Source organism: Condylura cristata, unplaced genomic scaffold (assembly GCF_000260355.1).
Source record: "Condylura cristata isolate star-nosed mole 26May11 unplaced genomic scaffold, ConCri1.0 scaffold00008, whole genome shotgun sequence".
Classification (NCBI taxonomy): Eukaryota; Metazoa; Chordata; class Mammalia; order Eulipotyphla; family Talpidae; genus Condylura; species Condylura cristata.
The window spans coordinates 25,354,238-25,380,406 of NW_004567109.1; the positions used below are offsets into that span (position 1 = coordinate 25,354,238).

The window sequence follows — 26,169 nt, forward strand, 5'->3', positions numbered from 1 at the left end:
GGTAACATCCCTATCGATGTGCACAGGGAATCAAAAGACCTTCTGTGTAGGCTGTCTCTGGGAAGGCACAAGAGGGCAGGAGATGGGTTTGGCAATGGCTCTAAATTACTTTCTGTCTAGCAGTAGAGACTCGAGCACCTGTGGAGCCCAGAACATACTCTTCCCACCTCAGTTTCTTACATAAGAGGAGGAAGGTCAGGTCCTTTCAGAAGTCTGTAATTAACACATCTACACCAAACTGCCAGATGAAATCATATAGATAAAGATATAGATATATAGATATAGCAAAAACATTATCTCTCACTGCAAGCCGCTGCCTCCCCAGGTTAAAGGGTGGATTTGTGAGGCATACATTCAGACATCAGGCAGACTGGGCAGCAAAGGGTAGGGACAGAAAAAATAAGCAGGAGACTGAGAGTGGGAAAGAGAAAAAGAGGGATAATGGACCAGTGCCCAATCATAGTACTGTTTCTAAGACACTCTAGTAAGGGCTTTCCCCTGTTAAAGATAAATTACTTATAGAACATGTCATGCCCCTGATCCAGAGTGGAGCCTTAATACTCTTTGCCTGCAGTTAGAAATAATAAGATTTCTCTGAAGTCTCTGGGTCTAAATCCCCACCAGGGTGATTAAACCTTTACATCCTTCTAAAATAGAGGCACTCGAGTGCTGATGGGCATATGATGTGAGAGACTTTTAGACCAACCTTCAATAAACACAGGCTCTGGATTGTTGAATTTTTTTTTTCTGAGATTTTGAAATGGAAGCTGGCTCTTTGCCCATTGAGGGGAAAGGCCCACTCTCTTCTCAGAGGACCTCAGCTGAACACGATCAGAGAAATGGCAAGTCTGCTCAGGAAGATTGATTAGAGCTGGTGCACGTCTATACACTGTTCTCAGGAGCAAGCACACAACAGCCATCGGGAGAAAGCACACAGGCCGGGACTTTTCAACACCACAATCCAAAACGCGTGGTAGGCAGCCAAGTGTCTGACAGCTCAATTTAGGTGTTCTTTCCTTCCAATTCTTTTTTTCCACTTTGGGTAGCTGGTGACAGCAGGTTTTCATTTATACTTTAGAGAACAGATAAACACAGAGATAAAAGGAACCCACAGAGGATTGCTAAATGTTACATTGTCAACAGCTTCAAGCACAAGATACGTCTGGGGACTGCAACTCATTATAAATTAAAAAAATTAAACTTAAATACTGACACCCAAATATCCATGCTGACCAAAGGTAAAGGCAAAGCTGTCCAACATAGGGAGGAGTGTACAGAAACAAAACATGTCCCTCATCTTCAGGAGTGTGGGGAGGGGCACTGGCCATGGGGACGGCAGGCCGAGAAGGGGGGGGCCACTGTCCTCTCGCCTTGCCCTTGTATGAGTCTGTGTCAACACTTGTCCCCATCTATTTTCTCAACAGCCCTGGGAGCCAAGTGCAGAGAGGGCAGATTTTGGATTCACTTCCTGTTCTCCTTTTCCTGCCCATACGCTGATGGAGAACCTAAGGACAAGCAGAACAGCCAAAGGCTGGCAGTGCAGAGAAGCGGCAAGAGGGCTGGCGGCATTATATTTCACAGGGGATGCTCAGACATACTTACGATTGGAGCTAGAAAACCTGTTAGCGGCAATTTATGCTTGGTTTTTACTGCAGCAGGACTGAGGGAGCCTCTTGTGGAAGAAGCATACCTTTGAGCACCGCCACACATTCAACATTAGATTTTATGACTTCACATACAAAAAGACAGAGTACCTGGTCTATTCTGCATGGATTTCATGGAAGAGGGTACGCCAGAAGGGACAAATGGTTAAGACTTTCCTTGGAAACAGAATTTGTTGAAGGAAGACTTGTATTTGAAACTAGGAGAAAAAAAATGTAGGAAGATGGTAAAATGAAATCAACATGCTTAACTTCCCTTTCTACACAGTGGTGGGGAGCAGTGGATAGTTCCCCATCTGGAGTCTGTCCACATGCTCTATCTTAACACAGTCTGCTAGCAGGGTCCGTGGGACCTTAATTCATTATGCTGCAATCATTTGATAAATGGGTTTTCAGGATGCAAGTTCTCCACACCAAGCTGGCTCTTCACTTACATACTTGACTTGGCCTAGAACTTTTCAGTCATCAAAACCCAGCTCATAAGCCTCCTCCCCTATGAAGCTCCCTGGTAATCCCAGATGAATTAAGGTTTGTGTAAACATTTTGAAAATCAATTAGGTGCTATGTAAAGGGATGGTGTTAGTGTACAGAACTAATCCTCTACTCCTAAACACGCTGCTATAAGCTTTATTAGAGCACTAGCTTTTTAAAACTCAGCCTTGAACTTGCCCTAATGTTCCCAAAGGGCAGGACTGCCACCTGCTCATCTTCATCTCCTGTAAGTCATGCACACACGGCAGCAGCCATCAGAATATGTGCACTAAAGTGAAAACAATAGGAAATGATGCACTTACTCAATGCTGGGTGCACTGCATGTCACCCAGGTCTTTTAAGGACCAAGTGCACACACTGAAAGAAATGTGAATACACTTTTGCCCTGCAAAAAATGCAGAGTGAGTTATTTGGGTCTATGGATTTCCTAATAAACTTCCTCTCAAAAACAGTCGTATGATCCAGAAGGTTCTTAACTTTCTAGTCAGAAACCCTGCTAGAAGATTGGACAATGTGTCTGTTTCTTCAAAAGAGGAAATAAGCACTTCTTTTTAAGTTTTCAGACAGACCCTAGCTGGTGTGGAGGATCCCAGTACTCCCACTGCTTCAGCCCTGGCTTCCTCCTAGCTCCTGGGCCCACACTGAGGCCTGCATTTGCATAGACAAGTGGCTGTTTTGGTAGAGAGGAGCTTGGTGGCCACAGGAAAGGAACATGGGCTTGACCTCAGGAGGCTAAAGTGAAAGTCCTGGTTCACATACTTCCAGACAAAGGACCAAGGTCAATTTACTTTTCTTCTCAAAGTTTGTTTCCTTGCCTATTAGAGGAGGCTTAAAAATAACACCAGCTCTTTCCAGAAACCTTGTAAAGACCTAATGCTACATTTATTATAAATGTGCTGCAAAAAAACATGTACACAAAATGAACGCACAACTCAGTAGCAAGGCTATAGGAATGTGCAAAAATGTTGATACTAACACAATTCGAAGGCATGTATTGTATGCCAGGCACTGTGCTGGATATTTTATAAAACTTACCTCTAATTCTAACAGAAACCACCAAAGATAAATATTTTACTATATTTGGTGAGGACAACAGAGGCTCAGAATTTAAATAACCTATTAAATACCGAACATCTCTTAGTGTTTTAACCGGGGTGCAAACTGAATTCTGCTCTTTCAAGTCCAGGTCATTTCTGATCAATAGTTTTCTCTATGCGACGAGTGGTCTTTATATTTGTAATATTCTCCAAATTGTATGCAACTGAATTGATTCCTTTCATTATGCTATTATAATTTTAGTTGTTTTATTTTCAATAAAATATACCATATTTTTTTCTCTAATGCACACTAACTACACAGTTCTTAATATCATATCCTGATTTCTTTATTGTGAAATTCGACATTCGGTGAAGAGAAAACATTTTAGGAACATTGGTGACTTGAAGAAAATATTTTTACAATCCTGAAAAAGAACAGATGCTATTTTTATCTTTTTTTAATACCATTTTTTAAAAGGGAAATACTCTGTAAAACAAAATAACTCAATGCAATACTGAATATTCAAACTTCAGAAATGCCAGTTTTAAATACTGGCTTTCTACCACTATGTGAGTTTTGGCAAGTTGCTTAGCTCCGCTAAATATTATATACAAAATGAGGTTAGCACAAAGCTTGAACTGTCTACATCACGAGGACCAAATAAGAAACCAGAGTGAAAGGACTGAGGACTTATTAATTCAGTAAATGCTGTATTTACCGGACACCTACTGACTGTCTGGTGCTAGGCAGTGAAAACAGAAGTCACAGTCTCTGCCATATGGAGCTGAAATCCACAGGGGTGCACAGGTACTGTGGAGCAGAAGAGAGGCATGTAACCGCTTGGTAACTAGAGGAAGGGACAGCTCTGCTGACAAAGGATGAGTGGGAACTGGCCAGGATGGGGCCTGGGAGAGAAACTGAGGAAGAGCATGTGCTAAGGCCTGGAGGAGAGGCTGGCATGGCTGGTTAGCCCCTGAAAACCCAAATCAGTGGACGCGGTGAGCAGGGGCTGATTGTAAGCAGGCACACCATTATAGTATTACCACTGTCACCAACAGTAAATATTTCTACCTCTCCACATATGTTATCTTATTTTCTCTGCTAAAATAAGAACAGGAATGCATATTCTTCTCTTTTTGGAAAAATGTTAGCCAACAAATATTGATTGTACTGCAAGTACAAAAGGTGTGAAAGATACAGATTCAAGAACCAACTTTGCTCCTGCATGGGAAGAGGAACTTACTGGGTAGATGAGGAGGGCCAAGGACTCTCAATTGTTGGTTACAGCAGCAATAGCTATTCCAGACAGGTAAGTACCTGCTTACTCTTTTCCCTACAAGGCCTGTTTTCTGAAAGAACAGCAGCATTTTCCCATAAAGTCTTAGGGGCTACACTACCTCTAAGGTTGCCAGATCTTTTCTCCATATTCTGGTAGAGGTCTAGCCAGCTCCTACATCTGATATATGATATCAGACTATCATTTTTCCCTAGAACATGACTTGCTGGCTAATCAGCTCTGCTAACTTAGCTCACACTCCTCTTTCAACCGTTCTAGAGTTGTCTTCAAAGCCTACCATATAGTCCTCTTCCCAGCTTGTATGAGTTATTTCCCCCAGGCACAAGAAATTTCTAGAGAAGGAATAGTAGTGAAGCCAAGATGAATATAATGATGGATTCAGTTGCCTCCTCAGTCATTAGCTGGTTGAGGGACCCAAAGCAAGTATAAAGCTGAGAAAATGAAAGAAAACTGAGGAAATGAAAGGAAGGGGAAGTGGACATTTTTGAAGAGACCAAGACTAAAAGATGTGAGCTAGAGAAGGCCCTGGGAAGACTGAGGTTAGGCCACTTACCTCTCTGAAGTAGTAGCAAGAGTAGTTCTAGTGTATACTATTATTACTAGTTAGAGGACACACACCACCTTTCATATAAACTAACAACTCTGAGGTAAGTATAATCATTACCCACGTTTTAAAGATGAATAAACTAAGGTACAAAGAGAGTAAGCAATTTGCCCAGGGTTACACAATTAGTAAGTAGCAGAGCAGGAATTTAAATCAAGATAGTCCAGCTCAGAATTCAAGTTTTTATTTATTGCACTCTTTAAATAAATACTAATGTTGAAAGCAGAAGGTGGTAACCAGAGTTAGCCAGGCACTGGAATACCTTTATTTAGAAATCGTAGCTTTCTTGTTGGTGAGTGCAATACTGATGACCTCACCTGGCTGAACAGTATCATTTTCTGTGTGTGCTATGATGTTAAAAAGGTTGTGCAGGGCTGCAATAGTGTACATAAACACCTGGGCATTGTCACCACATTAACATTATTTCATTAATCTAAAACCTAACCAGAAGTTTCTTCTTGTTCTGTGGTAGCTTTGTATTTGGGGTTTTGGCATACTATTTAGGAGGAACTGCAAACCAGTCCAACTACATTATTTCATGACAATTCTGGTATCACAGACATGGCTACAATGTTCTTCTGCCTTACATTTTGGCTGGTTGATATGGTTTCTGATGATATCATTACCATAGGGGACAAGGTCAAAGAAAAGATACTCACGCGGAAGCTTGTCAAACTTAATGTGTGATGGATAAAAGGAGCGAGCTGTAAAGTCAGCTCAATCAAAGGATGGTCTGTCTCTGATTCCAAGGGGCTAAGATAAGATGGTTCAAGTTCCTTCCTGAGATTTCTGTGTGTAGTGAGATTGGGTGGTAGCTGCGACTTGCAGTGTCTCACTCCAAAGTGAAAGCAGGTGGTCTAACTAAGGCCTGCCTAGGGGCCAGCAGTGTGGTGACCCAAACCGGCCTCCTCTAAGGCTTGGCTAGTAAGGGGTTGGCTAGTAAGAATCTTGGAAGCGGCCCTCCCTGGTGGCGCAGCTGGTTAAAGCACAGCACTGAGAAGCTAAGGCAATTTCAGTATGAGTTCAATCCCTGCCTGCCCCGGAGGTGACCACATGGCGCGGCAGACCTCTCCTGACCCGCCCGCTGCTCCCCTCAGCAGTGTACTTCATCCATCTTCCTGTTCTGCTCCCCACTCTGTCTCTGGTGAATCCTCTCACCCTCCGCATCTCTGGCCTTTACCCCAATTCTGTATGAATAAATAAATAAAACTTTTTTTTTTTTTTTAAAAGAATCTCAGAAGCCCATTGTCTCCCTGCATTTGCATTCTGGGATTACTAGTTCTGAAGCAGCCTTCACTGCCTTCCTTTGTAGAAGGAATGGCAAAGAGAAGGACATGGATAGAGTAAAGGGAGTGTGTAACTGGAAAATAGCAGCAGCAGCAGAGGTCTAGGTTTGTGTGAACAGTATAGTATAGAAACTAAAGAAGGCAGTCTGAAGTCAGATCACCCAAGATTATTAATGTGGCCTGCAAGGTTCTCCAATATTTGGTCCCCATCTACTTTCTAGTCTCACCAACCAACAGTCACTCATTCTCTCATGTAAAAATGAAAACAGTGGGAGTGCAGCTTGCAATTCAAGCAGTTGCACAAGTGCTTTTCCTTGAGACAACCACTTGCTTTAGTATGCGGAAGTGCTTCATAAGTACTTCCAGTTAGTCACACAGAATATAAAAAAGATAAGTACTCAAAGGTTGATATTCAATAAAATTTTTATAGGGTCCTTAAGGACATTCTTAAGTGAAATGGCATTTCTAGGGAAAAAAAACAACAAACCTTGAATGTGCAGCAATAAAGAACACAATGATGGCTAGCACAGTTCAGTGCTACTGCCCTGTTTTGTGATAAGGCACCAGCAGTTTACCCACTGTTGCTTTGAAGCAACAAATGACATCTCAGTACTATTGTGAAAATAGTTTTGACCTTGCAGATAGCATGAAAGGATTTCTAGACCCCCCAAAGTCTACAGAACACACTTGTAAACCACTGTTGCAGGCCATGGAGGAATTGGGTATTGCTGGAGTCATGCTTTAGGGCCAGCAAATTGGCAGTGAAGTGCAGAAAAAACTGGAAGGCTGGAGAGAGCTGTAGGGCTGAGTTAGGAAGGCAAAGGGGGCCTATAGCTGAGCAGGGATAGCAGGGAGAGAAAGGAAAAGAAAGGTGAGGGGTATTACAGAGTCACTGTGGCCAGAAGGAAGCCAGGGGGCACAACTGATTGAGTCCTGCCAAATGATGCGATGACGGAGAAATCCCTGACGGCTTGCCTCTTTGCAGGAAGGGATGGTGACTGAATCCTCTCGACACTCACTGATTAGTGGGGAGCTAGACAGAGTACAGGGCCCGAATATGTGATTATGAATATGTGTGTGCGCGCGTGAGTGTGTGTGTATGAATATGTAACCAAATATATAGATGGCTATTTATTAATCAGATGGTTAATACCTAAGAGCAGCAATACCATCAAAGAAGAAGAGAATTCAGGAAGGGGAGCTGGTTTGGGGAATGGGGAACAGGGGGAGTCACTGTGCCTTTAGGATGCTTCAGACAAAGATGGGTAACACAGCAGCAAAGTTGTAAGGAGACTCACAGATCAGGCATTTTTTGTACTTGCCAGGCTGACAAAACCTTAGGCTAGAGTGTTAGGCAGGGCACATCAAAATACCATTTATATATTAAAAGCTGGCCCTCCCTGGTGGCTCAGCAGGTTAAAGCACAGCACTGAGAATCTAAAGCCACTTCCGCATGAGTTCGATTCCCGCCTGCCCTGGAGGTGACCACATGGCGTGGCAGACCTCTCCTGACCCGCCTGCTGCTCCCCTCAACAGTGTACTTCGTTGATGTGCCTGTTCTGCTCCCCACTGTGTCTCTGGGGAAGCCTCTCGCCACCCCTGAGTCTCTGGCCTGTACCCCAGTTCTATATGCACAAATACATAAAAATAAATCTTAAAAAAATAAAATAAAATAAAAAAACCTGAAAAGATATACCTCAAACTATTATTACGATGGTTGCTTAGGGGGAATGAAATTGGCCGCAGGAGGTGGAGGTACAGAATTTTATTTTTCATACTTCCGTTGTATTTATTTTGTTATGATAATTTGTTCTACTTTGAAAAGTAAATAAATGCTTTACCTGTGGTCTTTCTTAATACCCTTTCTTCCTTTTTTCTCCTGGTAGAAATGTGCTCCTCTTTGCTGAGTGACTATGTCAGGGAGCCCAGAGAATCTGCCAAACTGAATACTGAAACCTCTGACCCACCCTTCCTCTGGAAATATCTGATCATTTCTTGACTTCAAGCAATTTAAAAGGTTAAGTAAAAGGTGCATTTAATCTTACCGATAGGGTTGTCAACTTTTGGGAAGTAAATCTTCTGTAAGTTTGAGATTCCACATGAAATAGTGCTGGTTGGGGCTGCTGTCTTCCAGCTAGAGGAAGTGTCTCAAAGGGCTCTGTGTGAAGCAGACATTCCTCAGTCTTTCACTGTTCTCTGTTTCATCATTATCCAGCATGAAAATCTTCCAAAAGCAGAAATAGAAAGGATATCAAAATAATGACTTGTTTAAAAGGACCAGAGAAAAGATCAACTTAAGTGCTGCCAAGCTTATACATTATCCAAGTTACATATAATATACATATATACATACATACATACATATATATAACAATCACAGATTTTCCCAGGCTCTTAAAAATCACATTTGAAAATGCTGACAACATGCATTTGGAGATCTAACAAGGGTCTGCATTAAAGGTTTTCAGATTCTGTCTCCTTTGTGGGATTATAGACCCCAAAAGTCATTAACTGGGCCCCAATGACAGATAAAAGCACCTCTGTTCACTGAGGAGTCTTATGCAGAAGGTAAGGTAAAAGCTGCCACTCCTGTTGTCCACTTTTAGAGATGAAGGAGTTCTGGCCCTCTCTCCTAGTGCCCAGATCCAGGTCTCATAGGCAGGAGATAACTGAGCCAGAAAGATAAAGTTCATGATGAGACTATGAACAGGAACAAGGTTTCATGCCCAAAGCATGATTACCGCTAGTTTTCCACCCAATGACTTAATATGCTTTATGTCCACTGCTTTTTTAGAACCTCTTGTCTCTAGCTATCACATGTCAAACTTAACTTGTCAATTTCTCTTCCAAATGAATATGTATGTCCCCTTTCCCAATGGAAAAGCTCTGAAAATGCACTTAACATCTGCACTGTGGCCCTTGTGCCAAGATTTCTAAAAAGGAATCTGGATGTGTTTCAGCATTAACTCAAGTCACGAGTTTCAAACTGTGCTTGTGCCCAGCCCCCCTCTACTGACTCCTTCTTCCTTTCTCTTCTTCTTGGTCAGATGATAGCAGCCACCCAGCCACAGAACCTTTAAATTATTCCCAATGTCTCTTTCTCCTCCAACCTCCTGAGCGCCAAATACTCATAAGGTCAGATTTTCCTTCAACCTGGAACACAGCTCTTTGAAACATAACACATATTCATCCTGTAAGACCCATCATCCATTACTGGAAGCCCCACAAGTCACAGAAGCAGTCTCTGACTCTCCTTTCTACTCTACCCAGCATTAGTCAAACCCACAGGATACTACTATGATAAACTGAAGCTGGCTACATACACGGACGTGTGGCTCTCCCACCACACCAGCAGCTTCCCAGAGGCAAGTACTTACCGTTTTCACTGTGTAATTTCCAGTATCTAATGTAGTATTGGTAACAAAGGTACCCCTGTTAATAACTAAACTACTTCAACTGCAAACTATTTCTTTATTATAAAGTAGAGAAGTTAGCATATAGAATGTAATCCTTCTTATTGTATTTTCATTTATTTTTATCCAAATAAATCATGCAGTCCCGTGGAAGTATGTCCAGGGCAGCTGAGGTTGTACTTCCTGTCCTTAAGGCCACAACACAACCTTGAACACTCTGAACTTTAACTTTTTGTCTTTGTCTTGCCACAGATTTAACCCCTTTGGTCCCTTCTTGTTGCCTGTCGTAGACGTTGGCAAATTTGTTCTGCCAAGAGCCAGAGTAAATACTTTAGGCTGTGTATGTGTCACATGGTCTCAATTTTGTCTCTGTAGGATGAAAACAGTCATAGACAATATGTAAAGGAAAAGTTGAGCCTATCTTTCAATAAATGTTATTTATGGATACTGAGTTTTCATGTCACACAATATTCATTCTATTTTGATCCTCTCCCCCACCAACTATCTAAAAATGTAAAAAATACTCTTAGCTTGCAGTCCATACAAAAACAGGCAATGAGCCAGATATGGCCTGTAGGCTACAGTTTTCCAACCAGCTCATGTGCCCTGGTCTCCAGCAACATTCCTCCTGCCCACTCCTATTCTTTTCCACCTCTGGAAGGCCCACAGCAAAAACAGCCCACATAACTACTCTATGGATTTTGTGTTGTTCTCACATTTGGAGTCACTCTAGGGCTGAAAACACAGAAAGCCCGTGGACTTTCACGTCATGAGGAACTACACTCCAATTCTGGCCTTACCATCTACTAGTGAGGTAGCCTTGGACATAATATTTAACTTCTCTGCGTGTTTGCTTCGGCAGCACATATACATGATATTTAACTTCTCTGCGCCTCCTTGGAGGCACTAACACATCACAGTGTTATTGTGAGAACTTAATGCTCTAATGTGAGTCAAGTTCACGGCACAATACCTGTCATTGAGTAGGCGCTCAATAAATAATAACTATTATCTTAATTTGGGATACGGCTTCCCATATCAACTGCGGCCGCAGAAAGCTACCCAGCTACTCTGTAAACCACCACTGGGAAGGTGGGAACACACTGATAGCAAAGTACAAAGGCAGAGAGACAGGATCAGATCTGCAGGTTTTCAGGTACATGACATGGGATTCCAAGTGCCTAGTCAGCCCTGCTTCCTGCTGCTACCACTCCAAAGTCTGCTGACCTCTTAACCTCTTCAGCAAGAACTTCTGATTCTCACACTGCTTAAATATTTCCTTACCAAATACACAGATGAGCCCTGGAGCCTCTCCTTGACTTTGCACCTCTTCTTGTTCTAGGGCTGGGAGAGGGTAGATGGGCCAGACTGAACAGAATGGTCTGTCCTGGATAGGCTGAGTGGCCAATTCTCACAATGCTTCATGATTTTTTTTTGCTCTGTAGGGAATGAAATTTTTCCAGAGCTCAGGAACTACACTTTCTATAGAAGCTTTAAGGTAAAACAAAACAACAGGTATATAAACAGGGAATCTGTTATAGTACTTTCAAAACAAAACATCGGTGGGAAACAGATAAGACTAAAGCTTGCAATATCTCTGTCCTTGGTCTGCAAAGGCAGATCTGCACCTGCCACTTCCTTACTCCAAAATCCCTAACAGCTGTTCACCACCACTGGAGTAACCGGCTCCTGTCCTCCACAGTTTTGCCCCCAGTCCACTCCTCTGTAGTGCCTCGCCCTGTAGCCCAGACAAAATGGACTGTTTATTTCTACCTACCAGCCCTAACAGTTTCCCACTTCCCACACTTGTGCATAATTCATTCATAGCACATAACATTTTAGTGCACGGTAGAAGCTAGGAGCAGGTAAGAGATGGCATGGGTAACCAAATGTTAAAGAATGAATGAAAACACCTGAAGTTGTCTTCCATTAAACTGTTTTAGTTGTACTCTTACTAGCAGGCTAAGCACAGTCTGGGTTATAGCCAAGAAGTTAAAAAAAAGAAGCATGACCAATGGGATCCAAGCAATGGAAAATAGGTTTCAAGAGTGTAGTAAAAGAAGCCAAGGCTGTTTAGCCTGGAGAAGAGAAGATGAGGCCTGACTCAATTCTGGCTTTCAGTACACAAAGGGTTCTCATGAGAAAGTCTTGATCTCATCCTCCCTTTATAATCAAAAGGAACTTCTCCATATTCATGGAAAATGGAACAAGAAGAAATTCTTATGTTAAGGTCAGAGGAGTTTATGTTGTCAAGAAAGAAGAACCAAAATTAGGCACCACTTTTCCAGAGATACTGCTATTGTACTTTTTGGCAAGTGAATTGGAGGGACCTTACACTTTTATTGAGTACTGCGCAAAAAGGAATAAATATGCTATTGTAGCTGTGTTCCTTTTCATTATGGAAAGAGGTATGTAAAAACCCAAGTCAGGTAAGATTTTCTCATCAGCCACTGATTTTTTGTACTGACCCTTTTCCTACAGGTACTTTCTGGCATGTCATGATGGGACGATTTAGTATTTCAAAGTTTGCTGATGAGGAAATACAAAGAAAGAGAAGGTGATCATATCAGGGTAAGACAGTATTGTTTCTATCAAAACAATACTTAACTGAATGTTAGAATTAATATTACTATTAAAGCTAAAACATTCACTGAACTCTTTTGTTCTAAGTGTTTAACATAAATTATCTCAATCTTCCTAACAATCCCACATGTAGCTAATGCTTGTTAGATGAAGAAGCTGAGACAGGAAGGTTAAAAGTTTTCCCAAGTCACACAGTGAGGGGACACAGAGCCAGGACTCAAGCTGAGCAGGCCAACTCTAGGGACCTCACACCGAACTACTGTCTCCCGCTAAAAGGGTAAGAGGCTGGAATCTAAACCCTGGTTGCACTGTATTCAGGTTCATATTCTTTTTTTTGTTTTTCTTTTCCCCAGGTTCATATTGTAAGTCATGTTCTTACACCATTCCATGGAAGAAACACCACATGACATAAATGAGATCTCGGAACCTGTATTATAGAAAAAGTATCTGAGATTGAGGACTCATAGATGATAACAAGCAGAGCCAGAACCTGATGCCAACCTCTTGATTCCAAGTGTAGGTAGTCCTCTTTCATTTATGATAGATTATCTGTGGAATTTAAGGGGAGAAAATAAAGGAATAGTATGAGCTAAATGGGTTACCTGCCCAGACATTTTCATAATAATCTGCTAATCTCACATTAGAACCTGTGCCTAAAAAGGGTGGCAACAGCCTCTGTAAACCAATTATAAGATTTCACTAGTTAGTGATGACAATGTGCTGATTTATGGTGCAAAAGGAGCTACCAAACACTCACATACTAAACCAAGAAGCGGACCAGACCAGGAAGCTCCCATATTACATCAGCAGTTCACAAGTTAGGCCTGGACTGGATGCCAACAGCCTCCTTACTAATGTGCCCATTCTGGGACATTCTTTGCTTCAGTCCAGAGTCCATTCTATAGCCAGAGTAAACAGTGTCCTAGTCATTTGGAGCCTTACTTATAACAGAAAGAACTCGGTCCTTGATCCCAACACTCAATTTGGACAGGGCCACTAGTATGCTAATAAGTTGTAATCATTTAATAGGTACCTGACCTGGGGCAAGTTTCTTTAGTCTTCCTAATGTCTGGTTTCTTAGTTTTAAAATTGAGGATAAATATCTCCTTATTACAAGATTATAAGGATTAAATAAATTATAGCGCACAAAGCATCTAATGTACTACAAGCCACAAAGCAGAGCAAACACTAGATAAATGTTATTTCTGTTCTCCACATCCCTCTCTACATTTTAACCACAATTAACATTTCAGCTTATTTTCCACCTCTCACCAACTACATCTGTTTTCCCAACTCTCTCACTCACTTCATTTCTACCTCAACACTACTCAAGTTGCAGCTTCTCACAGGACTGAACTTTCTCCAAGGTCCAGCAAAAATTCTCTACCTTCAAGAATCCTTCTCTAGACCCTCTTAGGTCATGTTGGGATTGATTTCTTTTCTCAAACTCCCACTTTGTTTACATTCTTTGCTACCTTTACTACAGTCAGTCTGATTTCAGTTATTTATGTACTTATCTATCTTGTCAACTACACTGGAGGGGGAAGGCTGAGATGACAACTACTTCTAGGGCAGGAAATGTGTGTTTTCCTCTTTGTATATAACAAGAGTTTTGTACATAACAAGAGTTCAGTTATGTGTTTGGTGAAGTTACTCTTTTCACCGTTGGCTAGTAATATTTACAGAAAGATCTTGGACTTAGTTTATTAGAAAATTCTGCATTTGCTGTCTGATTTGATAAACATACAATTTTTACAGTTTACTAACATTCTTAAACTAAAATCCACTAATACTCATGTTTGTTTCATTGCTTCATCCAATCTTTCATCACATTCTGGACTCCTCTCAAAATATATTTCAAGACAGAGACACTGCTAGAGGATGTATCTGAATTATAGAGATAGGGTGAGCTGGGAGCAAGCTCTCTGGAAAACTGTTTCGCCCTCTGGTAAGTATGACTACCACTAAAGTCAGAGCTTGGAATCAGAAAGTAGATCCAAATGATTTCTATCTGCCTCAGTTTCCAAAACAATAATATAAGAGTTTTGAGACGATGTATATAAGGCACTAAAAACAGTATCTGCCACATAGTAAGAACTCACTAAACGCTGAATATGATAGTAGTAATGTGAAATAGTGGAAAAAGTAGTCAAGACTTTACTTCTAGGGCTATCTCCCCTGCTGACTGATTTCTTTGTATAATCGTGATCATGATCATGTCCTTTCCCTTCTCTGGGCCTTTCCCATCTGTAAAATTAAAGAGATAGAGCCAGAGGGCTCCCAAGTGCCTTCTACCTTGAATGATGTATCTATCTATGATCAACAAAGAGCCCTCTAATCCTGTGCTGTCAGCAAGGGAAAATGTGAGTTGGTAGCTGCTGGACCCCAGATGGGAATCCCAGCCCCAGGTGGGGTGGCCAAGGCCAAGGGCAGCTTTCCCTGGCGAGCGCTGGCTCACACTCAATGCAGGTCCCCAAACAGGTCCCCACCTTCCTTTCAGGAAAACTAAGCAAACCATGACGAGAGCCTTAGAACAGGCGCAGCAATAAGAATCTTGCATTGCAAGCACTCCTACATTTTTTTTTGCCTTTTATTCTTATAATTAGGTCATCACCAATCTAAAATGGGGTTATCCTTAGGTATAAGGAGAAGAAAACATTCAAAGCCCACTCTAAACCTGAAAGCTCATAAAACAAAACCAAAGCAAGTAAATAAAAGATGTCACTGACTCATTCAACTATAAACACTGCAGAGGACTATTATGTGCCAGACAGAGGAGGGAGGAGAAAGACTTGGGCCCCTGTCACCAATGTTATCAGCATGTATGGGATGACATCCCCACGGCAGACAGTGATCAGTTATAGTCTTTGCTATAGAAGATGGAAATTGGAACAACTAATCCAGCAGGAGAGTCAGAGTAGCTTTGAAGACAACAAGGCCAACTGAGACATGGCTCCTGAAAGGTGAGAAAGCAGGAACTCCAGGAAGAGGGAATACAAACAAAGAAACATGTAAGGAGTGCGTGAAAAACAAAAACTAGTTAATTTTGACTGGGGCACAGGGCACAAGTTTGGGAGAACAAAGGGAAACAGCGCAGGACAGAGGTTTGGGAACAGATTATGGAGGCACCTGTATCAGGCTGAGAGCCCAACTCTTCACAGTCGGCAATGAAGCCCACCACCGTCTCAGCAAGACCACATGGGCACCCATGGGCAGGATTCAAAGGAAGCCAAGTCACTAGATGACCGTGGAACCACTAAACGGGCGGCCCGCATGTACTTCCTAAGCACACACTGGACAGAGCTGCTCTCTCCCGCTGTTCAGTCATATGCAATCTGCGTTTAAGGGTTCTCACATGCCAGGTACTCTAACCATCAGAATCTGCTGGAGCACTAGAGTAACAGGCCTCCCAGACCAAGTCAAGAACTCAGTTAACCCTTTAGATTACAGAAAGGGAAGAGCTGAAGAGGGAGATTGAAGGAGGGGAAACCAAAATCTCCAGCTGGCCCAGTTCATATACAAAACCCAAATCCTGGGTTTCCTCCTTACATCATTTCCAGCCTAGTTCTCTTTAGAGCTGAAGAAAACAGCAGTAGGGCTGAAAGTATCTGGCTGAATTAACCTATGTCAACTGCCAACATGGGGTTAGCACATGGCAGGTGTCAATGAGCATTTCTTCCTTTTGCACCCTGCAAGGTCAGCACTATCAATCCCACTGAAGCTGCAAGAACTAGGTCGCCTCACCTTTCCCCTAGGGCCTCTCTAAAGTACCTCACTCCAAAGTGACTTGGTTCCTAGAAGTCATAGCTACCATGTACTCAGCACTCCTTTCATGACAGATGCTACACTAGGTGACACAGGTACTCTTACTCAACCTCCACGATGACCTACTATGCCCTTTTCCTTTCTTAAATCTCTGCGCGGGGAAATGACTTGCCCCAGAACACACACCTAGGAGAGGTGAGATCTAAAGCCAGGAGTGCCTGACCCCAAGAGCTTCAATACTTCATACCTGTCGCCCACGCTGGCCTTTGATCTGTTACTTTCAGAGAGGTAGCCTGCAGACTCCTTCAGAAGAGACTGCACCTGACACTGCGATCCCCCCCTTACAGAGACGCCCACATGTCAGGAGGTTTTAAATGAAAACGGATAACTTTAAAATTAGGTAGCACACACATGCTATAAATTCCTCTCAGGAAAAATTATTCATGCTTTGAACTGCCGGAGCCTTGAGGCCAGGCAGACAGCCTGATTGGGACTGAGTTTCAAACTGGCCCCACACTCAGCTCCAACCTCGGACACCTGTCACAACCCCAGCCCGAGCTCGTCACACGGAGTGGCGAAGACAGCCCTCAAGAAGCGTCCTTCGGCTGTTCCCTGGGCAACAGAAGCGGGTCGTGACCTTAGCGGCTCTGGCGGCCCTGACAGCCCCGTCGAGACTCGCCCACAGACCCCCCCGGTCCCGTTTTGCTCGGAGGGATACCTCGCTGGCCCGCCTTTACCTCGGCTGACGCTCGGCGGCACCGGTCGCGCGCACCCCCACGGGCAGATCTCGCCGCCGAGATCGCGGAAGAGGCGGTGCTAGACCCGAGGGGTGGGCCCGACCGGAGAGGGGCGTGGGAGGGCGGAGCTGCGCCTGCGCCTTAGAGGCTACTCGCGGCGAGGTCGCGCTACTGCGCAGGCGTGGTATTGAGGGGGTGGGGAGATGGGTGGGGCTGGGACGGGGTTTGGTTCTTTTGGACGCTGTGTTTTCGGGGCGAAGGTGGGGAAGTTGGGAAAGCGCCGGGAGGGACGAGGCCAGGCAGCCACTGGTGTAATTAACTTTTATCGAGAGCTTCTGCAAGCCAGGAAGGAATTTTTCAAGTTCCTTTTACCTAGGTGGGCTTCTGCTAGTCTTTTCTGAAACGAGAGCTAATTCTATAAAATTTCTCAAAAGGTGTGGATGTCTGTAATTTTACTCCTCGAGGAAAACATTACCTTTAAAAAACCTGTAAGTTCATTTCTTCGATTTAAAAGATGCAAATAAATTGATGCCTCAGCCAACACTTGCCACGCCTCTAGGCTGCAAGTGTGATGAAGTAATGTGAATGTTGAGTCGGGTTTATTTCAGGATCTCCTGCCAAGTGTTTCCTCCTTGGTGAAATGGAAGTAAACATCCTTCCCTGCCTGTCTCAGGATTGTGTGGGAGCCTGGTGAGCTGAGCTAGTTAGAGAGTCTCTTGGATGTCCTTCCCATTATCCACCTGACAAAAGTTTGTGCCCTTTCCTCTTGGGCTCAGCCTTCTCATCGGTGCAATGGAAGGAGGTCCGGAACTTTAGGGAACATTCAGGGCTTTGCTAGATTTCCCAGTCTTGTGAAGATGGGAGAAGGAGGCCTTCTCCCAAGCATCTCTGTTCAGTCAGTTCCAGAGTCCCTCTGTCCAACCTAAGGACGCTATGCACCCTAACTTTTCCCACCCATCACTTCCAGGCCCACCCAAGTGTCATGTCCTTAAGACCATATTAGCCAGTTTCCTGAATGTCTCAATAGCCGCTGGTCCTCAGTCATATATGCCTACTCCAATCTCGGGTTTCAAAGTTGCTATGTCCTCCACAGGGCTCCCAAGTTCCATTAACCTCTGAGCCCAGGGCTCTGAGAGGATCTTCCAAATCAGGCGAAGCTTCAGCCACGCTTGTGACTCCCTTTAACAAACCGCACAGCTCCCAGGGGTGGGGTAGTGGTAGTGACAGCAGGACACCTCAAAGAAGCTGCATGTTCCTGAGGCCAAGCCTGTTGGGCATCCTTTGCTCAACAGGTGGATGCTCTGGCCCCATAAATTTTTTTTTTTTTATGGATTTTGAGCCAACAGGAAAACAAAGTCTTCTATAGTCTGTTCTTTTACCCACAATACATTCTCTCTCCCAGCAGCCTCCCTGCCTTTTTCCCACATGGGAGTTCTTTATTCTGTGCTGCTGAGCCCCAGCTCTTTTTCCTGTCTTCTCCTTTTCCTCTATCTCTACCCTCTTCTAAGCATCCCTCTCTGAACTTCTCAGCAGAGTTCTGTGATGGCTTCTTGATGTATTCAGATATCCCCATGTCAGGTGCAGCTTTCCCAGTTCTGAGAAAGCTACCAGGTATATTTGAAAACAACTGTGAATCTAAAGCCTGAACTTTCTGAGAGTTGGAGCTGCCCAGTGATTGAAGCGGCAGTGAGTGACCTGTCACAGGAAGTATGTAAATAGTTGCTTTTTAGACTGCTGGACTGGGGCATCTCTGGTGAGCCAGAACAAGGGATGGCAGAGTGCAGGGCCTTTCAGGCCCTAGAGCAGTGAAAGAGGGGGTACTGGGTACCACGGACAGGCAGCTAGTCAAGGCCCAACTTAACTCAGTAAGCCATTTTCTGTTGAGCATTTAGAATTATACTTGACACATAGTGAGTATTAACTATTATTATTGTTAATGATCCACAGACTTCAAGTAATGAAGGGGCTTAAATCAGTTCCTTCGCCTTACACCTGTCAGAACTAGATAGGGGAAACTGAGGAAAGGAAAGGAGAAGAAAGGAACTTGCTACGGTACCTTGGGCTGTACCGGGAACCCTGGCCTCTGCTTCCCAGGGGATCACTGCACAAAGCCGGGCTGTCTCCTCCTTAAGTAGAGAGGAGAACCCTTAGGTTGACCTTGCTGGCTCTTGACAACCAAGTCATTTTTCAACTTCTGTCTGGGCAGCTTGTAGGATAGGGCAGTGGGACAGCAACAAGAGCTAAGCTAAGAGACTCAGATATTTACTGGGGAATAAGCTCTAGGGTCACCCCTATATCCTGACACCCCTATTTGAACTCTAAGCAGTACCCAACAAAGAGCCTTCTCTTAAGCAGGGTTTCCTCTGCTGAGGTTGCCATTAGAACTGTACTTCAGCCCTGTCTCTTAAACCACTAGCCCCCATAAACCATCCATATTAAGGAGATGGGGTGAGAAAGTGCCAGGTGACCGTGAGCTGAAAACAAGGAAAGATTCCTCTAAGAGAGTGAGTTTCCACAAGCCCAACCATGGGTCCTAGCCCAGCTTGGCCCAGAATTTCCAGACCCTTGGGAAAACCTTGGTGTCTCTACCCTGTGGAGGTGGGCCAGACACACCAGCTAGCTTCCATATGGTTTAGGATCTCAGGACAGAAAGCCCTCCCTGTCCAATTCTGGCCCAGTTGCTTCCATGGTCTGCCCAGAGCTGGGTGGCACCCAGACCACAGCTTCCCAGCAGTGTCACTCCAGTCCACCTCCTTTATTTTACCAAAAATAACAATAAAATCTTTTGTTTCACAAAATTAGATCATCTTCCCTTTTACCCCCCAAAATTAGCACTGACACAGCCTAGACTCTGCCATCCAAACCCCAGTCCCCACTGAGATTCCCCCCACTCTAGAGCCTTTGGCAAAATGGATGGGTCAGTGTGTTTCTGGAAAGTTCTCTGGAAGCAGCAGTCTCAAGCCCATCAGAAGCCCCAAGACCAGGAGCCCCATCTGCTTCCTCAGAGTCAGGCAGCTGCTGGGCCACAAAGAGGGGCATCATTTTGGAGGCAAGGCTTAGCACACTGGCCTCAGGCTCTAAGCAGGAACAGCTGTGTCCTGGAAGGGGGCTGTCAGACCCTCTTTCCATGTACATGTGATCACCCCATGTAGCATGCTGCAGGCCTTGGGGTAGGAGTCAGGATCCCTGGTTTCTATTCCAGTTCCACAGAAAAGCTTTGCTGTGAGGTCTTGGACGCTTTCTGCCTTCTCTTGGCTTCAGTTTCCTCCTCTGTAGGTGGATGATCCTGCGAGTAAGACTGGATGATCCTCACTGGATGATTCTCCACTGTAGCCACCCATCATGGGGGCTCTGGAAATGGAGGGTCCAACCCTGCCTCAGTTTCCCCCATGTGGCTCTGGACATTGGGCTGGGCCTGGGGCACTGAGTAATGGAGTGCTAAAGCATCGTCCATTTCTCTTGGACATCTCTGATATCCAACCAGCTGGAATGTCTCAAGGATAGTTGGGAAGGAGGGAGCTACTTGTAGATTGGGGGCTCTCCAACCCTAGCTACATGGTCCTTGGCGTCCTGAGACTGGAGACAAGACTAGCGTTTCCTAATTCTCACTAGCTCCTGGGGTTGGAAGATTATCTTATGCTGGGCTTCAGATCCTGGGAGTCAAGTCTATAGATTCTGAGAGTTAGAAAGGAGCACATGCTTCCCAATTGAAGGGCCAGGAAATGAGGGACAATCCCAAGCCCTAGGAGGCTCTCCATAATCAGGCCTTCCTGGAGGCAGAAGGAGGAGTGAAATGACAGCTCATACCCATCTCTGGCCGAGCAAATCAGAACTGGCCGAGCAAATCAGAACTTGTGTCTGCTGGGCCAGAGGTTTAATTACTCATGGCAAGGCTCCCCTTTTGCTACCTCACAGCAACCCAGAACTCATGCTGACAGGAGATGAAAGCCTGGAAGGTTCAAACATAGAGCTATATCTACAAGGACATCTTGTGCACTTACACACATGGTCACACACCCCAGGCAGGGACACTGACCTGTCATTACTCCCACAGTGGCCACAGTCTGATGGGTCCAGTCTCTCTCCTTCCATCCACCCACTTATGCCAGGGAGGGCCTAAGGCATCTGACTTTCACAGCTAACACACCCCACAGTCAAAAATCTCTCTCTCACACTCACACACATGCACACACACAGACTGCTCACTCACTTGTTCCTGTCTCACCATTACCTCAGCCGCACCTATGTAAGGGTCAAATATCAAAGCCAAAACTCCCTAGCCAACCCTGCCCCCAGACTTCATGTCAGAGGTTGACTCCTTCCTTTCTGCGTGTCCACCTTAATGTTCTCCCCTTTTCATTCACAAGTAGTTGGGGGACATGTGGGCTCACTCCATAGAACCAGAAGTCCAGGGGCTTTGAGTATGTGGAGGGGTCCCAGGTTGTCAGTGTTATCTGCCACCAGGTTTCTGAAGGTGCCCAGCCCTAGCCACTCTGTGTTCAGATGGTCCATCTGACGAGCAACAAGGTCCATGCCTGGTCCATGTCAGTGACAAATCCGCTCTGTCATCTCCCTCTGCAGAGATACAAGGTGGGAAGGTGTCAGTTAGAGCTCAACTGCAGGCACCCACTTCCAAACCATAGTCTGGCTGCTCTTCTGCCTGAACCAGACTCCTAACTGCCCCCAACTCCAGCTCCAGGTTGCAAATCTGAGTTTGTAAACTGACACGTGAGCGAATTCTCTATTAAGTACTGAATCCATGTTAAATGAATTGCTATCAATTAATTTATCATTTGACTATTACTGGATTTTCTTCAAGCAGGTAGCCTTGGATCTGAAACTCACAGAGGTCAGCCCTGCTGGGGGAGGGGAGTGTGGGCTAGGCCTCACCAGGGGCTCCAGCTCCCGCTGGTCCACCAGGCTGAACTCGCGGATGAAGTAGTAGAAGTGCTTATAGCAGGTGTTGACATGTGCTTCGGCGCCCATGCTGAGGATGCTGTCGAAGTGGTGGATGTAAACGTGGACAAACACTCGGAAGAGGCGGGTCAGGATCTTGGTGCAGACCTGCTGGAAGTTCTTAGGGAAGGGGACTCCTGGAGAGGGGATAGGCAGAAGTGGGGGGTCAGCATCCTAGTGATGAAGCTTTGCCCATTCTGCCTCCCCCCCTGCCAGGCAGCATCTACCCAGAATGGCCTCCTCCCTAACGTACTACCCTGTGGGAGACACGAGACCGAGACCTCATGGTTTGCTTTCTCTCACATTCGCCTTTTTAAGGAAGTGCACATCTAACTGGGTCTCTCCCCTGCTGAAATACAAGTCATTTCCCACATTTCCCCATCAACCAAAGCAGGACTTTGTAACCTTGTTGGGGTGACTGATGGTGATGAAAGCTGTGCCTGAACCCCTGGAGATACATGGCATCTGCAGGTGCACACATGTGGCACCACTGGGTACAAATCCCAGGTGGAGTTCATCAACATCTGAGGCCCATTTTAAAAACTATGAGCCGTCAAGAGGAAGCCCTAATTTCCTGAAATGATGCCTAATCAAGGCCTTTGTGATTTGAGCCTGACCTCCCTCACCAGATGTGCCCCAGAACTTCCTCTTTTCCATGTTCACACAGATGTTGCACCTCCACCCTTAAACATTAGTATATTTTCCAGAATTACGTCAGACATGTCTCATTTCTCCAAATATTCAGTTATACTTACAAAGAACCTTCTACTTATGAGCCAGGTCGTGCCCCGCGCCCTCTGCAAGCATGGCCTCTAATCCTCACGACCAAGCCACTGCTGGATAAGAAAACCTTCTAGTGATGATGGAACAGCAGTGCACCAAGATAAAGCCACTTGCCCAAGGCCACAGAACTACTAATTAGACACCAGAGTGAAGCCTACTTAGCACCCCTCAGAGATAAATGATACAAGCCCTGCTTGAGAGAAGCGCCAAGATCTGAGAAAAAGCTACGGTTTTGGTAGTTTCCCCACTCCTTAAGTTGGCAAGCTTGGTGACTATGCTCTCTTTCTGGCTGTGGCACAGGTATTCAGGGTTAAGTCTCACAGAAATCTGAGGTCTCACAGGCCGGGGGGTTAAGACCCCGTGAGAAAAGGGCCCAGATGCAGCCCACCCAGGCCCAGCCTGCCCTAGAGCCGGTCCCCTTTCTGACTGAGCTGTGCCTCCCTGTGGGCTCTTCAGAGCTCAGCCCAGATCCCTCTGACTCACCCTGCCCATCAAATCTGGGATCTGAGTTCCACTTTGAATCCCTTCTGATTCAGTGTGCTGTCCCTCTCTTGGCCTCAGTTTCCTCCCATGTGAAATGAAGATACTCATTGTTGGGCATGATAGTACAGGAAATGGCTGGGGAGGGGCTGCAGGCACTGAATTGTGACTCAATGCCAGCCTGGCTTTCCTCAGCAGGCAGACTTCTTCCCTCTGGGCTTGACCACTCTGCTCCACCCTTGTCTCAGAGCTTTAACAGGGAAGAACAGGAGGCCAGGTGGGGCTGGGCAGCTGTGATGAGCATGGTGTCATGCCTACACAGCTCCTGGGCCAGCCCCTATTGCTGTCCTCCGATGGGGTAGCCAGGCCATCACTCATCTCTCCTCCCCACCTTTACCCGGCCAGCCGGGCTGCACAACTCAGATAAGCAAAGACCGGCCACGCAAGGGAAAATTCTGCCCTTTAAGGCCCCAGAAGTGAAATACCACTGGCCTACCCAGTCCCCACCCCCTTCCTTTTCCTGGGGGCAGTACTTAAGAGGGACGGCCCAGGAGGCTGCAATTCAAACAGTCCAAGCAGACCTGAGGCACCTGTTCTGGAAGAGCCTGAAAATCATAATATAGGTGGTGTTGGGGGTGGGTGGGGGGAAACAGCAAAATTACAGATGAATGCCCCAAACTGAGTGTCAGGTAGTCCTATCTCAAGATGCCAGCCCTTCAGCAGGCCACCTGGTTGAGCCTCAGTTTCAGCTTCTATAAAATGGGGGGTGAAGATTACACCGCTTCCCCTATTATAGAACTGTCCCACCACACTAAACTCCTCCCTACCTGCCCGCCTGCAGGCACTCACCAACACGGGTGGGAAAGACATCCTCGTCATTGATAAGGCCCTCAATCCAGTCCATGAGCAAGGCCATGTAGCGTGGCGCGGAGAGCTTGGCTGGCCGCCGATACTGGCGCTCGTCCTGCCAGCGGTATTCATAGCGGGGCCCTCCGGCCATGACCGGACAGCTGGTCTCGCTGCAGCGCTCAGCCATGGTGCCATAGATGAGGTTAATGCGGTTGAAGAAGTCCACCACGTGCACGGCGATCCAGTCGTCGATGCTCTCCCCGGGCGGCAGCCTCACCACACTGCGCAGGTCCAGGCCCGACTTGAGCGATGCCTGTGCCTTCTTATACAGCTCAAAGCGCTGTGTGCCTGGCTCGAAGCGCTTCCGTGGCCGGAACGTCTTGTCCTTGGCGAACACCTGCTTCAGGCACAGGGCCATGGCCAGCTTGGGCTGGGGGCCAGGTGTCCAGGGGCAGGACCTGTGGCTGCCCTGTCAGGGCCAAGAGCACAAGGAGTGAATTGGTGGGTTCTTACCAAACGGCTTCCCACCACACTTCCCTCTCAGTGTTTGGCTTGCCTCTGTGCAGACAAGTCCTCCCACCCCTCACTGCAGCATTTCAGCCTTATTCCAGGTGACCTCTAGAGTCCCCCACCAAGCACCCACAGCCCTCCCACTTTATTTCTTTATACTTTCGTTGCATCTTACAGAGGCTGGGATTGGGTTCCAAACAGCTGCTCATCAACTTGCTGTTGACCATGAGAGGCCTCCCACAGGCCTGCCGGGAGGCAAGGATGGAGTGAAGTGACCTCTGAGCCCCCACAGGCCAGCTGGTACAGTGTGGGAGAACCTGACCGCATTGTACAAGGCCTAAGGGGAGGGTCCCGCCTTCAGTTTCCGCTGGGATATCCCGTAGTCTATCCGGCCACCGGGGATTCCCAAGGATCATTAGGGGCTTTTCTACCAAAAATGTCCTTTCCTTTCATTACCCTGAAAGAGGAAAGGCCCTCATTCAGTCAGTGGGGCGGTCTCTGTGGCTGCAGGAGCAGGAGGAAAGGGGGAGGGTGGTACCACTTCCTCCAATGGTAGCTGCTGAGCCTTCCTCCCAGCCAGCCTCCTCCAGCCTGAAGCCAACAAACCATGGGTTCCACCCCCTGCACCTGACCTATATATTCCTGGAGCGCCTACTGTGTGCCTGACAGTAGAAGGTAGTGCCTGGCAGTAGAAGGTAGGCACTTGATCGTTCAGCAGAGACCATCTGGATTCTAGATGAATTTGCTTTGCCCCTTAGAATGGAAGGCTCTCAGGCACAGAACAGACGTTGGAGCAGAGCCCAGGCTGGGAGGCAGGTGTCCTGTTCTAGTCCCAGCTGATCCCTATAGAGGGAATGGATTTGGCCCATGCAATTTCTTGGGTCATTCCCATATAGGTCAGGTTTCTGGAACTCTCTGGGTAGTCATCTCATCTCCCCCTGGGAGTGTGTGAGCTTGTGAGAAATGCAGCTGTAGGTACTTGTGAGACTGGAGTGTAGCTGTAAACTCAGCATTGCTGTGACCCCAGACTGATGCTAAGGCTAAGTGTACCCCAAGCTCTGGAGTTCTGGCTCCAGATTGAACTCTGACCTGGCTCTGACCCTCCTCAGTTTGAGTCCTGAAACCTAGCTCTAGACTGAGGCTTGAATATAGCCACAAAGCTTGGCTTCGACCGCAGGGCTGACGCTGGGCATTTCCCTCCTCACACCTCTAGTACTGTTGGGCATTTCCCTCCTCACACCTCTAGGATTGAGGAAGTGAATGGGAACAGGCAACAACTGGGGATAACTAAATGCACAGCACATAGGGGTTGGGGGAGAGGAGTAACATCAGGCAACAAGGCAAGTTAGTGGAGAAGTTTGGAACAAGGATTCTTGTACTTGCAACAGGAGAGGCCAAGATGGTGGCTGTCAAGTAAAATGGGAGTAGTTGGAGAGTAGGGGCAGTTCTCCCCAAAGGATCTTGTCTCTGGAAAACCCCTCAGAGATGTGGTGGGTCACCTTACCCACCCCCTACCTATCCTCAGGGTGGAACCTGAGCCTCCTGACCCAAGAGGAACATATTTCCTTGCTCCTCTTGCTACCTCCATTCTAAACTCTGGGGCAAGTGCTTCCAGAATCACTCACACCACAATTAGGTTCCTGGGTTATCCACTTTCCCTCACCCTGGTACTCAATACCTCATCCTACCTTTCTTCCCCTTTCCCTGCACCAACA

The 26,169-nt window shown here is 46.0% G+C and overlaps 2 protein-coding genes across 6 annotated transcripts in view; both read right to left on the reverse strand.

The window, feature by feature from the left end:
- The window catches only part of MKNK1 (MAP kinase interacting serine/threonine kinase 1), a 39,927-nt gene extending 22,983 nt beyond the window's left edge, over positions 1–16,944 (reverse strand). Inside the window, exons 1-4 of one of the 5 annotated variants that reach the window (XM_012722524.1) lie at positions 16,877–16,944; positions 8,424–8,602; positions 1,755–1,861; positions 707–1,072 (exon numbers count right to left, since the gene is read on the reverse strand). In XM_012722524.1, the coding sequence (XP_012577978.1) occupies positions 707–1,067 (361 nt within the window). In that variant the 5' untranslated portion in view covers positions 1,068–1,072; positions 1,755–1,861; positions 8,424–8,602; positions 16,877–16,944. Of the gene's footprint in view, positions 1–706; positions 1,073–1,754; positions 1,862–8,423; positions 8,603–8,916; positions 9,044–11,075; positions 11,120–16,876 lie in introns of those variants that run through there. The other 4 variants (XM_012722526.1, XM_012722525.1, XM_012722527.1 and 1 more) reach the window with 4 other exon arrangements.
- Positions 16,945–19,630: 2,686 nt separating this feature from the next.
- On the reverse strand, positions 19,631–24,385 carry MOB3C (MOB kinase activator 3C). Its single transcript, XM_004678966.2, has 3 exons — positions 23,945–24,385; positions 21,767–21,969; positions 19,631–21,451 (listed from the first exon to the last, which is right to left on the reverse strand). The coding sequence occupies exons 1-3, from the start codon at positions 24,360–24,362 to the stop codon at positions 21,422–21,424; spliced, it is 651 nt and encodes a 216-aa protein (XP_004679023.1). The 5' UTR covers positions 24,363–24,385; the 3' UTR covers positions 19,631–21,421.
- Positions 24,386–26,169: the final 1,784 nt, after the last annotated feature.

What these genes read in the sequence shown, in the direction of transcription:
- MOB3C (XM_004678966.2), bottom strand. Translation starts at nt 24,362, where the DNA reads ATGGCCCTGTGCCTGAAGCAGGTGTTCGCCAAGGACAAGACGTTCCGG. An exon ending in TGTCTTTCCCACCCGTGTTG is followed by an intron (nt 21,970 to 23,944) that starts GTGAGTGCCTGC and finishes TCCCCTCTCCAG; the next exon opens with GAGTCCCCTTCCCTAAGAAC. An exon ending in AGCGGGAGCTGGAGCCCCTG is followed by an intron (nt 21,452 to 21,766) that starts GTGAGGCCTAGC and finishes GTATCTCTGCAG; the next exon opens with AGGGAGATGACAGAGCGGAT.